This window comes from Gallus gallus, chromosome 18, assembly GCF_016699485.2.
Source record: "Gallus gallus isolate bGalGal1 chromosome 18, bGalGal1.mat.broiler.GRCg7b, whole genome shotgun sequence".
Classification (NCBI taxonomy): domain Eukaryota; kingdom Metazoa; phylum Chordata; class Aves; order Galliformes; family Phasianidae; genus Gallus; species Gallus gallus.
This window is the reverse complement of record NC_052549.1, coordinates 9648760-9661366: the sequence shown is the minus strand read 5'-3', so window position 1 is coordinate 9661366 and position 12607 is coordinate 9648760. Positions and strand designations below refer to the sequence as shown.

General features: G+C 62.6%; 1 protein-coding gene across 3 annotated transcripts in view; it reads left to right on the top strand.

Moving 5' to 3' along the window:
• The window catches only part of SDK2 (sidekick cell adhesion molecule 2), a 42689-nt gene that overhangs the window by 28615 nt on the left and 1467 nt on the right, over positions 1-12607 (top strand). For 2 of the 3 annotated variants that reach the window (NM_204538.4, XM_040649455.1), the window contains 32 exons: positions 95-271; positions 350-486; positions 714-861; positions 931-1071; positions 1149-1330; positions 1583-1698; positions 2444-2639; positions 2842-2940; positions 3295-3486; positions 3575-3696; positions 3764-3873; positions 3955-4105; positions 4210-4447; positions 4526-4641; positions 4784-4973; positions 5184-5282; positions 5543-5737; positions 5822-6023; positions 6221-6324; positions 6439-6509; positions 6671-6806; positions 7399-7455; positions 7694-7795; positions 7960-8075; positions 8786-8972; positions 9079-9216; positions 9283-9444; positions 9566-9691; positions 10342-10506; positions 10657-10797; positions 11443-11581; positions 11728-11854. In NM_204538.4, coding sequence (NP_989869.2) covers positions 95-271; positions 350-486; positions 714-861; positions 931-1071; positions 1149-1330; positions 1583-1698; positions 2444-2639; positions 2842-2940; positions 3295-3486; positions 3575-3696; positions 3764-3873; positions 3955-4105; positions 4210-4447; positions 4526-4641; positions 4784-4973; positions 5184-5282; positions 5543-5737; positions 5822-6023; positions 6221-6324; positions 6439-6509; positions 6671-6806; positions 7399-7455; positions 7694-7795; positions 7960-8075; positions 8786-8972; positions 9079-9216; positions 9283-9444; positions 9566-9691; positions 10342-10506; positions 10657-10797; positions 11443-11581; positions 11728-11854 — 4582 coding nt within the window. The remainder of the gene's footprint in view (positions 1-94; positions 272-349; positions 487-713; positions 862-930; positions 1072-1148; positions 1331-1582; positions 1699-2443; positions 2640-2841; positions 2941-3294; positions 3487-3574; positions 3697-3763; positions 3874-3954; positions 4106-4209; positions 4448-4525; positions 4642-4783; positions 4974-5183; positions 5283-5542; positions 5738-5821; positions 6024-6220; positions 6325-6438; positions 6510-6670; positions 6807-7398; positions 7456-7693; positions 7796-7959; positions 8076-8785; positions 8973-9078; positions 9217-9282; positions 9445-9565; positions 9692-10341; positions 10507-10656; positions 10798-11442; positions 11582-11727; positions 11855-12607) is intronic. The other variant, XM_015279868.4, reaches the window with a different exon arrangement.

Here is a 12607-nt window from a genome sequence, read left to right as displayed (position 1 = left end):
CCTGGTGCCGTGCGCACGGGGATCCCAGCACCGGGTCCCCCCTACCGGGAGGCTGCAGGGTGCCAGGACCCCACCGCATTCCCCCCTGGCACAGGTACATCTGGGAGAAGGATGGTGCACCACTGGGCACGGAGAGCGGCCCCCGGCTGCGGCTGGATGAGACGGGCACGCTGCACATCTCCCAGACCTGGTCGGGGGACATCGGCACCTACACCTGCAAGGTGCTCTCGGCCGGCGGCAATGACTCACGCAGTGCCCACCTCCGTGTCCGGTGAGACCCCCACCCCACGGGTGCCGCGTGCCCCGCTGTACCCCCAGCCCTAACCGCCGTGTCCCCCGCCCCGTCCAGGCAGCTCCCCCATGCCCCTGAGAGCCCCGTGGCCGTCCTGAGCCCCCTGGAGAAGCGGGCCATCAACCTGACCTGGGCCAAGCCCTTCGATGGCAACAGCCCCCTGCTGCGTTACCTCGTGGAGATCTCTGAGAACAGTAAGGGGCTGTGTCCACCTCCCAGACCATGGGGTCGTCCCCGTGGTGATGGCTCTGCTGAACCCATCTGGTGATGCGGGCTGGAGCCTGGTCTCTGTCATCACACTGGGATGGGAAGGAGATGCTGCGTGGAGCTTGAGGACCGTGGGACTGCTCAGCCAGAGGGCAGGGGATGCGGGAACCCTGCAGGCTGTATCCTCCACCTGCTCACCACTTTCTCCCCACAGATGCACCCTGGACAGTGCTGCTGGCCAGCGTCGACCCTGAGCTGACGTGGGTGGTGGTGCGGGGGTTGGTGCCCGCCCGTTCCTACCAGTTCCGCCTCTGTGCTGTCAATGATGTGGGCAGGAGCCAGTTCAGCAAGGACACGGAGAGGTGAGCGGCGGTGGGGGGGCAGGCATCTGCGAGTGGGGTGAGCGCTCATCCTCACCTGGTGCCCCTCAGAGTGTCCCTGCCCGAGGAGCCACCCTCTGCACCCCCCCAGAACGTCATCGCCAGCGGCCGCACCAACCAGTCCATCATGATCCAATGGCAGCCACCCCCTGAGAGCCACCAGAACGGTGTCCTCAAGGGCTACATCATCCGGTAGGCGCCTGTGGGGGAGCGTGGGCAACCTCTCCCCACTGTCCCGGGGTGCAGTGCTGATGGCAGCTGGTCTCCAGGTACTGCCTGGCCGGGCTGCCCGTGGGCTACCAGTTCAAGAACATCACCAATGCTGATGTCAACAACCTGCTCCTGGAGGACCTCATCATCTGGACCAACTACGAGATTGAGGTGGCGGCGTACAACAGCGCTGGCCTGGGGGTGTACAGCATGAAGGTGACAGAGTGGACGCTGCAGGGAGGTAGGCAGGGCTGGGCAGGGCTTGGTGGTTGCACCGGTGGGGTGGGGGCTTGGCTGGCCCTGCTGTGCCATGGGGTGGGGGGATGGGGATGGGCTTCAGGAGGATGGTTGGGGGGGTACCAGGGATGAGCACAGGGACCTGGCGTGGACATAGCCCCACGATGAGGCACTCCAAGGTGCCTGGAGTCCCTATGCTGAGGGAGGAGACCCAGCAGAGCCAGAGCTGCTGCCAGCATGCCCTCCGTCCTTACAGTCCCCACTGTGCCCCCGGGCAACGTGCAGACCGAGGCCACCAACTCCACCACCATCCGTTTCACCTGGAACCCCCCCAGCCCCCAGTTCATCAACGGCATCAATCAGGGCTACAAGGTGAGGGGTTACTTGCAGGTCTCCCTGAACAGTGTGCAGCAGGAAGCCCCTTGGCCAACCCACACAGCGCAGCGTGACTCCTCCTTGCAGCCCCCCCCAGCTAACTTAATGGATTCCAGCCCAACTGTTAAAGCAATATTTACTGAGATTTAACACTTGCATGGTCTTGGATTCTCTGTAATTAATGCAATTTGCAATTAATTCAAATTTACGTTAATTAAATTGAATTGAAACATTAAACTTGTTTCTTAATCCACTCAAAAGAAGTTCAGGAATTTAATTGCTGCTGAATGAGATAACCAGAACAAGAAGGATATTTAACATTCTTATTAAATGCCACTTAGTATTTTTGATTAGTATTTTTAGGGCCTAATTAGTATTTAATTAAGTTGCTATAGGCTATCTTGCACAATACCAATTAAATGCCCAAACATACCTCCTAAACGAAGGCAAGCGGGTGATTACGCGCTGTTATCAATGGGAGTTAATCACCAAGTGTGCGCTCCGTATCGGCTTGTAAGGGTAAACACGTACCAGTCAGACAGCATCGAGTGCTCCCTGCATCCTTAATTGATATTTAATCAGCGCTGAATAAATAAAGGGGGCTGGGGATGCTCGGAGGATGGCGCTGGTGTGGTGGGGACCATGGTGCCTGTCCCAGTGCCTGCTTACCTTCCAGTGTGGAAGGGTCCTTTCCAAGGTGGAAGGGTCCTTTCCAACTTGGGATGTCGTGTGATTCATGCAGCTTATTGCCTGGGAACCGGAGCATGAGGAAGAGGCGACGGTGGTGACAGTGAGGCCCAACTTCCAGGACAGTGTCCACGTGGGTTACGTGGTGGGGCTGAAGAAGTTCACCGAGTATTTGACGTCAGTGCTGTGCTTCACTACGCCGGGGGACGGCCCGCGCAGCCCGCCCCAGCTGGTGCGCACCCACGAGGACGGTACGGGGAGGCTCTGTGCGCCCCGGGGTGGCAGAGAGCAGCCCGGTGATGTGGGGCTGGTCCTGCTGGTGCTGGGGAGGATGCGGCACGGGGTGCCCGTGAGCCCTGGGAAGCCCTACGCCTGGGGAGCCCGCTCCGTGTGGGGTCCCGTGGGCTCCCGTGGGTGCATGGCTGTGTGCTGAGCCTGGGTGTCTTTGGGCAGTGCCCGGCCCTGTGGGACACCTGAGCTTCAGTGAGATCTTGGACACATCCCTGAAGGTCAGCTGGCAGGAGCCCCTGGAGAAGAATGGCATTCTGACAGGTGGGGATGCTGAGCCCCAACCCTGCAGCATCTGTCTGCATCAACCTCACAGCATCTCCCCCAATCCCTGACCTTACAGCAACTTGCCCTCCAACCCCACAGCACCTCCCGTGACCCTATTCCTGCAGCACCTCCCGTGACCCTATTCCTGCAGCACCTCCCGTGACCCTATTCCTGCAGCACCTCCTGTGACCCTATTCCTGCAGCACCTCCCGTGACCCTATTCCTGCAGCACCTCCTGTGACCCTATTCCTGCAGCACCTCCCGTGACCCTATTCCCGCAGCCCTTCCCTACGCCCTGCTCATCCCCACGGGGTGGGTGACTGGGAGCTGATGGCACGGGGTGTGCTTCAGGCTACAGGATCTCCTGGGAGGAATACAACCGCACCAACACACGGGTGACCCACTACCTGCCCAACGTCACGCTGGAGTACCGTGTCACCGGCCTCACTGCCCTCACCACCTACACCATCGAGGTGGCTGCCATGACCTCCAAGGGCCAGGGCCAGGTTTCTTCCTCCACCATCTCCTCGGGAGTGCCACCAGGTGAGTGTGGTGGTGTGGGAACGCCGTGGGATGCAGCTGGTGTTGGGGGTGAGCGGCTGGTGCCACCCACCCTGTCCTGTCCCTGCAGAGCTCCCGGGTGCCCCCACCAATTTGGGCATCTCCAACATCGGTCCCCGCTCCGTCACCCTCCAGTTTCGCCCGGGTTATGATGGCAAAACATCCATCTCCCGCTGGCAGGTGGAGGCACAGGTATGGGATGGCTATGGGGTGGCAAAGAGGGTGCCGGGGCGTGGCTCACCCCACTGCCTTCCTGCAGGTGGGCCAGAATGGTGAGGCCGAAGAGTGGGGGCTTGTCCACCAGCTGGCTAACGAGCCCGATACTCGCTCTTTGGAAGTGCCCAATCTGAATCCCTACACCTACTACAGGCAAGTGGCCAGGGCTGTGCCGTCCTTCCCAGGGGACCAGAGCACTCTGGTCCCTGCTGTGACCCTGCTCTCTCCTCTCAGTTTCCGCATGCGGCAGGTAAACATCGTGGGCACCAGCCCCCCCAGCCTGCCCTCCCGGAGGATCCAGACCCTGCAGGCCCCCCCGGATGTGGCACCTGCTAATGTCACCCTGCGGACGGCCAGTGAGACCAGCCTGTGGCTGCGCTGGATGGTGAGGAGGGACCGTGAGGGTCTGCACCCGTGGGCACAGTGCCCATTGGGACAGCCTGGAGTCGGCTGTGGGACATCAGGAGTGATGGTGACTGTTTGTGCCAGCCCCTCCTGGAACAGGAATACAATGGGAACCCCGACTCGGTGGGCTACCGGATCCGCTACCTGCGCTCGGACGGGCGAGGGCGGGCAGTGGTGCACGTCATCCATGACCGCGTGGAGCGGGAGTACACCATCGAGGACCTGGAGGAGTGGACCGAGTACCGGGTGCAGGTCCAAGCCTTCAACGCCATTGGCTCAGGGCCCTGGAGCCACTTGGTGCTGGGACGCACGCGGGAGTCAGGTACCAGCAGTCCCACCGGCCCAACGCTGTCCTGCGCTTGTTCCTAGTGCTGACCTTTCGTTGTCATCCCCCCCCCAGTGCCCTCCTCTGGCCCCAGCAACGTGTCAGCACAGGCCACGTCCTCCAGCAGCATGCTGGTGCGGTGGAGTGACATCCCCGAGGCGGACTGCAACGGCCTCATCCTGGGCTACAAGGTGAGCAGCTACACCATCCCCAGTGCCTGTGCCCTGCCCCAGGAGCCACAGCTTGCCCAGGTTGTGCTGCCTTTGAGAGCCTGTGCAGCACTCACCGTGGAGGACCTGGGAAGCCCGGCTGTGTCACACGGGTTTGTTTCAGGTGATGTACAAGGAGAAGGATTCGGAAGCACGTGCCCAGTTCTGGCTGGCAGAGGGCAATACCTCCCGCAGTGCCCAGCTGACAGGGCTGGGCAAGTTCATGCTGTACGAAATCCGTGTGCTGGCCTTCACCAGGATTGGGGATGGCGTGCCCAGCCGGCCCCCCATCCTCGAGAGGACTCTGGATGATGGTGAGTGCCAGTGCACAGACGGGCAGAAAGATCCCACAGGGGTGAGGGGTACCCAGGGTGTCTAAGGCCATGCCATCCCATCCCTCCCTATCTCTGCTCCCTGGAGCTTTTCTAACCTGGACGCACAGTGGGGACGGGTGCCATCTGCATAGGGCCGGGCATTGTGCACTCATTCGTGCTCCATGGTGAACCCCGTCTCTCTCATTCCAGTGCCTGGGCCTCCCGTGGGGATGCTGTTCCCTGAAGTGAGGACGACCTCTGTGCGGCTCATCTGGCAGCCGCCCACAGCCCCCAACGGCATCATCCTGGGTAGGTGGGAGCTGTTGTGGCCATGCTGTGATTCTCTGCTGGTGGATGCAAAGAGCCTATGGGAGCCAGGAGCAGTATGGGAGGGGCAGGGCCAGCTCCACGCCACCCCTGAGCATCTCAGAGCCACATGAGCAAGCTCAGCCCCAAACGTAGCAGGGAGAGACCCCCTCACTGCTGGCTCGGAGCGGGGCAGGGATGGAGGGGGAGGCAAAGGGCAGTGCTGAGGGCTGTCCTCCACGGTGCCACCCCCGTCCCTGCAGCGTACCAGCTCACCCACCGCCTTAACACCACCACGGCCAACGCGGCTGTCAGCGAGGTGCTGGGCCCCAGCACACGGCAGTACACGGCCACCGGCCTGCAGCCCGAGGCCACCTACCTCTTCAGCATCACAGCACAGACCCGCAAGGGCTGGGGAGAGGCAGCCGAAGCCCTCGTGGTGACCACAGAGAAGAGAGGTACGGGGCGGGGGGGGGGTCCAGCCTGTGGCTCGGCGTGCCGGTGCTGTGCCCACAATGCTCCCAGCCCTTTGCCTCCCCCAGATCGCCCGCAGCCCCCCAGCAAGCCGTTGGTGCGGCAGGAGGACGTGCGTGCCCGCAGTGTTCTTCTGTCCTGGGAGCCGGGCAGTGATGGGCTCTCCCCTGTCCGCTTCTACACGGTGCAGACCCGTGAGCTGCCCAGCGGTGAGTGGGCACTGCACCCTGCGTCCATCAGCCACAATGCCACAGCCTTCGTCGTGGACAGGTGAGGCACTGAATGATGCCAGGTCGTGGGGTTGGGTTGCTGAGAGATGGGCTCTGCTTTGGGCGCTTGCCCAGTGCCTCAGTTTCCCCACCTGATGGGGAGCGCTCGCAGTGGGGTTGTGAAGCGCTGTGGGAGGGATGGAGCCCAAGGAGTGCCTGCTGGCCTCACTGCCCCCGTCCTGCTCTGTTCCCATTCAGGCTCAAGCCCTTCACCTCCTACAAGTTCCGTGTGAAAGCGACAAATGACATCGGGGACAGCGAGTACAGCGAGGAGTCGGAGTCGCTCACCACCCTGCAGGCAGGTCGGTGCCCATGAGGGCTGGGGGCGGTGCTGTGCCTTCCTGCATGGCACTGATATGGTAGCATCAGGTGTCCTGCATGTCTCCGAGGCCTTACCACCTGCTTCTGCCCTGCAGCCCCCGAGGAAGCCCCCACCATCCTCTCTGTCACCCCACACACTACCACATCCGTGCTCATCCGCTGGCAGGTATTGTCCCCCCGGAGGTGGCATCGAGGGGTGGCAGTGCCGGGCAGCACTCCGTGGCTCTCCAGGGCTGGGCGCTGGGTACAAAGCACCCCGCTGAGGCTGGGGACAGCCATCCCAGGGGCAGTGGCTCAGAGCAGCCCCTCACCTTCCCCACTCCACAGCCCCCATCTGAGGACAAGATCAATGGGATCCTGCTGGGCTTCCGCCTCCGCTACCGTGAGCTGCTGTACGACAGCCTGCGTGGCTTCACCCTGCACGGCATCGGCAACCCCGGCGCCACGTGGGCTGAGCTCACCCGTGAGTGTTTGCGGCCCCAGGAAGCACAGGGATACGTGGGGCACAGTGGGTGGTGGGTGGGGGACGGCAGGGCAGCGTCCTGCATCACGTGCTCTGCACCAGCATTCTGTGCTGGGTACAGCTCGGAGCCAAGCTGTGCCCTGTGGAGCCGTCACCTTTGTGCCACTGAGTCAGACTGTCCCCAACACGCTGTGCTGTGCTGGCTGAGTCCTGTTGTGCTCAGACCCCTCTGTGTCTGTCACACGGGTGTCCATAAGTGTGCATGTAACACACGTGTCTGTGTGATGTTCCTGCTGTGCGTGTGTCTGTGTGCTGCCATCCTCAGGCCCTGGGGGGAATGGGGTCACGGCTGCTCTAGGGACAGCGGGGACATGAGGGAGGGGGGTAAAGCCCAAGGCTGCTCCCAGCAGCAATTAATCCCCCATGGGGACCCTGCTGCCCAGATCCACTCATGGGATGGGGGGACTGAAGGGCTCCTCAGTGCTTTGACAGCCCTCAGAGGTGATGGGCTCCTTATGGGGGTGCCCTGGGTGGGAGGCAGTGCTGGGAGGAGGACTAACACTGCTTGCTTTCGCTGCTCCGTGCCACCCAGCTGTCTACGCCGTGCACAACCTCAGCGAGGTATCCCTCACCCAGTACGAACTGGACAGTAAGTCACTGCTCCCCACGCCCCTCTGTGCCCCTGTCCCCCCCACGCTGCCACCCCCTGTGTCTCTCCCCTCTGCCTGCTTGCTCTGCGAGGTGAATCCTCATGTTCTGTGTCCACACCTCTGCCTGTCTGCTGCCGCTGCCCCTTGGGATCACCCTCCTGTTTCCTGGGGAGGGGGCTCTGTGGGGTCCCTTGGGAAGGTGGCACTCTGCTCACCCCATCTCCTCTCTCCCCGCAGACCTGAGCAAGCACCGGCGCTACGAGATCCGCATGAGTGTGTACAATGCGGTGGGTGAGGGACCCCCCAGCCCTCCCCAGGAGGTCTTTGTGGGCGAAGCAGGTGAGTTTGCAGAGGGGGCTGGAACATCCTGGCACCACATTCTGCCCTGTGTCCCTATGTTCCCCCTGCATCCCCTCTTTAGGGCCCTAATGGGCACATTCAGGGGGGCTTCCCCCCAGCTTGGTCATAGCTGGGCTGTGACCCTGCCCCCTCCTTCGGCACAGTGCCCACCGGAGCACCACAGAATGTGGCCGTGAAGGCAGCCACTGCCACCCAGCTGGATGTCACCTGGGAGCCACCACCCACCGAGAGCCAGAACGGGGACATCCAGGGCTACAAGGTACCGGGCTCCATCACCTGAGAGCTGGCACCGAGCTGGGGCTGCGGGACGCTGGGGCCACGGGGAGGACGTGGGGAGAGGCTGGCAGCGTGCTGGGCGCCCTGGGAAGGTGCTGGGGAGATGCTGTGTGAGTGCTGTCGGAGGGTGCTGGGTACCCTGGCGAGGAGCTGTGTTCCTGGCTGGGTTCCCGGGAAGGTGCTGTGCGTACCGACGGGGAATGGATGTGGGGACGTGCCGGACGGTCCTGCCCGCCTCCGAGCACCAGAGGGCGCCTTCGGTCCTCGGCTGCGCCCGGTCCCCGCCGCGGGGTGCTGCTGGATCTGATAGGGTCACTGATGGGGATGTAACCGGGTTGCCGGTTCCGCATCCATCGTGATTCCTCCTTCCCAGCCCTGTCCTTTGAGGTTTGGGCACAGCTCAGAGGTGATCTCAGCACGACTGATGTGCAGCGCAGCGCTGCTTGTCCCTGAGCCAGCTGTGAGCTGCGCTCTGTCTGATGCCCGGCATCGCCCGGAGCCGTGCCAGGGGCGTGCTGGAGGGGGGCCGGGTTTTCCCTCTGGGCATACCCAGAGCTCTAGCCACTCCAGGACAGGGGCTGAGAGCAGGGCTGTGCCGGCTGGCTGAGCACCACGAGGCTTTGGTGGGGAGGGGGAATGAATCGAGATCACTCGCACCGAGCTGGGGTGTCAGTGCCACTTCTCCTCCTGCAGATCCACTTCTGGGAGGCGCAGCGGCAGAACGAGAGCGCACGGGTGAAGACGCTCTTCCTGCCCGAAACCGGGGTGAAGCTGAAGAACCTGACGGGGTACACCTCCTATTGGGTCAGCATCGCTGCCTTCAATGCTGCCGGAGACGGACCCCGCAGCACCCCAGTTACGGCCCGGACACAGCAGGCAGGTGGGGCCATGGCACAGCTCCACGGGGCGGTGCTTGGGGCTGATGCAGTGCTGGGGGGTTCCCCAGGAGCACTGAGCTCTCTTTGCCCCTCCACGTTCCCTTGCAGCCCCCAGTGCCCCCGGCTCCATCCGATTCAGTGAGCTGACCACCACATCGGTGAACGTGTCCTGGGAGCCACCACCACTGCCCAATGGCATCCTGGAGGGCTACAGGCTGGTCTATGAGCCCTGCATGCCCGTGGACGGTGAGGGCACAGCGGGGGCATCCGAGGGGACTCGGGGGGGTCCCGGCTCAGCGTCCATCTCTGCAGGTGTCAGTAAGATTGTGACGGTGGATGTGAAGGGGAACAGCCCGCTGTGGATGAAGGTGAAGGACCTGGCTGAGGGCATCACCTACCGCTTCCGGATCCGGGCTAAAACCTTCGCCTACGGACCGGACGTTGAAGCAAACATCACCACGGGGCCAGGGGAAGGTAGCGGGGGGGCTGTGGGGGTGCTGGGGTGACAGAGGAGATATGGCTGGGGACAGCTCCCCGCTGCTCGGTCCCATATGAGTTGTTCCCTCCTGCCACCAGCTTTGCTCTGGGTCCCCAGGTGCTCCTGGCCCTCCTGGAGAGCCCTTCATCTCCCGCTATGGCTCAGCCATCACCATCCATTGGACGAGCGGAGACCCCGGCCAAGGACCCATCACAAGATACGTCATTGAAGCTCGGCCCTCAGGTACTGCGGCTCCACCAGTGGTGTTCTGGGCTTAGGGAAACTGAAGCAGGGAGCACCGGCTCTTTCTGGACATGCAGTGGGCTGGGTTAGGGGCTAGGAGCTGGTGTTGGCCATGTGCTCGCCCTGAGAATGCTAATAAGGGATAGATGGAAAGGGGCAAATGAGTCACCAAGCTGCTCAGATTTCACGTTCGTAGAAGTCATGGTGTCCCCTCAGCCAGGGAAATTGGACCAAGGGGCACTGAGGCCATCCTGAACTGGGAGGGCTGCTGGACAAAGGTCCCCATCCCTGCAGCAGGGAGCTGCAAGCACAGCTGCTCCTTCTCCTGTATCCTGGCACTAACGACTTCCCTGCGCTGCAGATCACAGCACAGATGATCTGACCAACCGCTAATGGGGAGCCGGTGCTGTGTGCTCCCCAGGGAGCTGCCTTGACCTTGGCCACGAGGGGGGTGGTGATAAATCAGCTCTGTAGGGTGCTACGGCATGTTAATGCTGCTGCAGCGAGCGAGCTTGGCTCCAGATGGCAGAGGACATGCTCCCAGTGTGGGTGTGGGGAGGGGAACGGGAGAGGGGCTGCAGAGGGACACATTCCCCGCTGGGGTTGTAAGGGGAAATCAATTTCCCCTCCCATCCCCTTCTCTCCTCCAGACGAGGGGCTCTGGGACATCCTCATCAAAGACATTCCCAAAGAAGTGACCTCCTACACCTTCAGCATGGACATCCTCAAGCAGGGGGTCAGCTACGACTTCCGTGTCATCGCTGTCAATGACTATGGCTATGGGACCCCCAGCACACCATCCCCCTCTGTCTCAGGTAGCCACAGGGGTCCCCCCAGGGGATGCTGTCTCCTCTTGCTTATCCCTATTTCACGAGCTCGCAAAACCCTCTTGGGGTCCCCTTATCCGTACCAGTTTGCCCACCCCTGCCAGTCCCTTTCTGATCCCCTCCCATGCTGTGCCCCAGCCCAGAAAGCCAACCCCTTCTATGAGGAGTGGTGGTTCCTGGTGGTTATTGCCCTGGTGGGGCTCATCTTCATCCTCCTGCTTGTCTTCGTGCTCATCATCCGTGGGCAGAGCAAGAAGTATGCCAAGAAGTCAGACTCGGGTGAGCGCTGGAGTTCTGCTGTCCTGGGGTGGTGGCAGTGATGGGGACCTGCTGGGGACATCAGAAGGGATGATGTGCCTGTGTGATGGGGAGGCTGCATGCTGGGCAGTGGGGAATCATTCAGGGGCGGGCAGCCCTGCTTGCTTTTGGGGTCTGAGTGGGGTGGTGAGCACCCAGAGCAGCACCCAGCCTGCCTCGGGGTGACTGCTCTGGGGCTCTTCTGATGTCCCAGGAAGATGCTGCGTGCTTCATGGGGAGTGCTGGGAGCTGAGGATTAAATAAACGGCTTGTCTTGCTGTCAGCTGTGGAGTCAGGGCAGCTCAGGGGCTTGGCGGAGGTCACTGGGATTAGTCAAACACAGCCCTGTTTTCTTAGCTGTATCAAGGGCTCAAATTGTGGGGAAAATCCAGACCTCCTCGTTAAGCAAACAGCCGCTGAGCTGGAGGGAGCTGCAGGCAGTGCAGCAGGGCACGGTGTGAGCCAAAGCTTGGCGCTGCTGTGGGCACAGGGCATCTCATGGGTGTCCCCAAACTGCACTCAGTGTGGGCATGGGTTGGGGCAGGGAATGGGGCTGGACCACCCCATGCTGCTTCCCCATTTGGAGGGCTCGGGGAGCCTGCAGGATGCTGAGTCCCTGTCCTGCAGGGAATGGCTCCAAGGCAAACGCCCTGACCCACGGTGAGATGGTGAGCCTGGATGAGAGCAGCTTCCCTGCCCTGGAGCTCAACAACCGGCGCCTTTCCGTCAAGAACTCCTTCTGCAGAAAGAATGGCATCTACACCCGGTAGGGGCCCACGCCGTGGGGCAGGAGGGAGCTGGTCAGACATCATGCCCGTGGGCAGAGTCCTGGGGGGGCTGTTGATGTTGATCCGGGGGTATCCCGCTGTGTCCCTGAGCTGCTGCTGTGCTGAGCACCTGCCTGTCCCCAAGGTCCCCGCCGCGCCCCAGCCCCGGCAGCCTGCACTATTCGGATGAGGATGTGACCAAATACAACGACCTGATCCCCGCCGAGAGCAGCAGCCTGACGGAGAAACCCTCCGAGGTCTCTGACTCCCAGGTACCCACTGCACAAATGGGGTCGGGATGTGGGGGCTCGGGGGTTGGAAGAAAGACGAGCACAGCTGGAAGCCCTCCTTATGCATCTTCCCCACACCGTGCAGATCCCGGGGTGCGTTTGGGAACAGCACTGCCTGTCCCGTACCCCATCCCGCCCTTAAGCAGTGCTTCCCCACGGCCTCACGGCACAGATCCAGTGGGAAGCTGGCACGGCCCCCGGCCCATGTGCGGGGGATGTGGCACTGCAGGGGGCAGCGCGGGGTTGGGGACTGTCCTGCTGCCCGGTCACTGATGGCAACGGCCACAGCTCTGCCAACCCCGCAGAATGGCACTGTTGTGTCCTCGCGGAGCAGCGGGCAGCTGTGGCCGGGCGGGAGCACAGCCCCCAGGGAGCACTGAGCATCACCCCCGGGCCGGATGCTGCAAAGAGGCGACAAAGGGGAGACCGAAGGGGGGGAGTGGGGGGACCCTACGGCACAGCCCTGTCCCCGGGCAGGGTCAGCCCCGAGCCCCCCTTTCTCCACCCACGCCGATTCCTTTCGCGGATCCCAGCCCCGCTCCCTTCTGCGGGGATCGAGTGTCTTTGAGGAGCTGTGAAGAGCGGCGAGAGCCGAAAGCTGGCGCGGTGCTGCTTCCCCGCCGCCCCTCAATGGGCCCTTTGTGCGCGCCGAGGAGAAGCTGAATCCAATTACCGCGGGCAGGAGGCAGGCGGCCGCCCGCCAGCACCCCCGTCCCCACAGCCCGGGGACAGCGG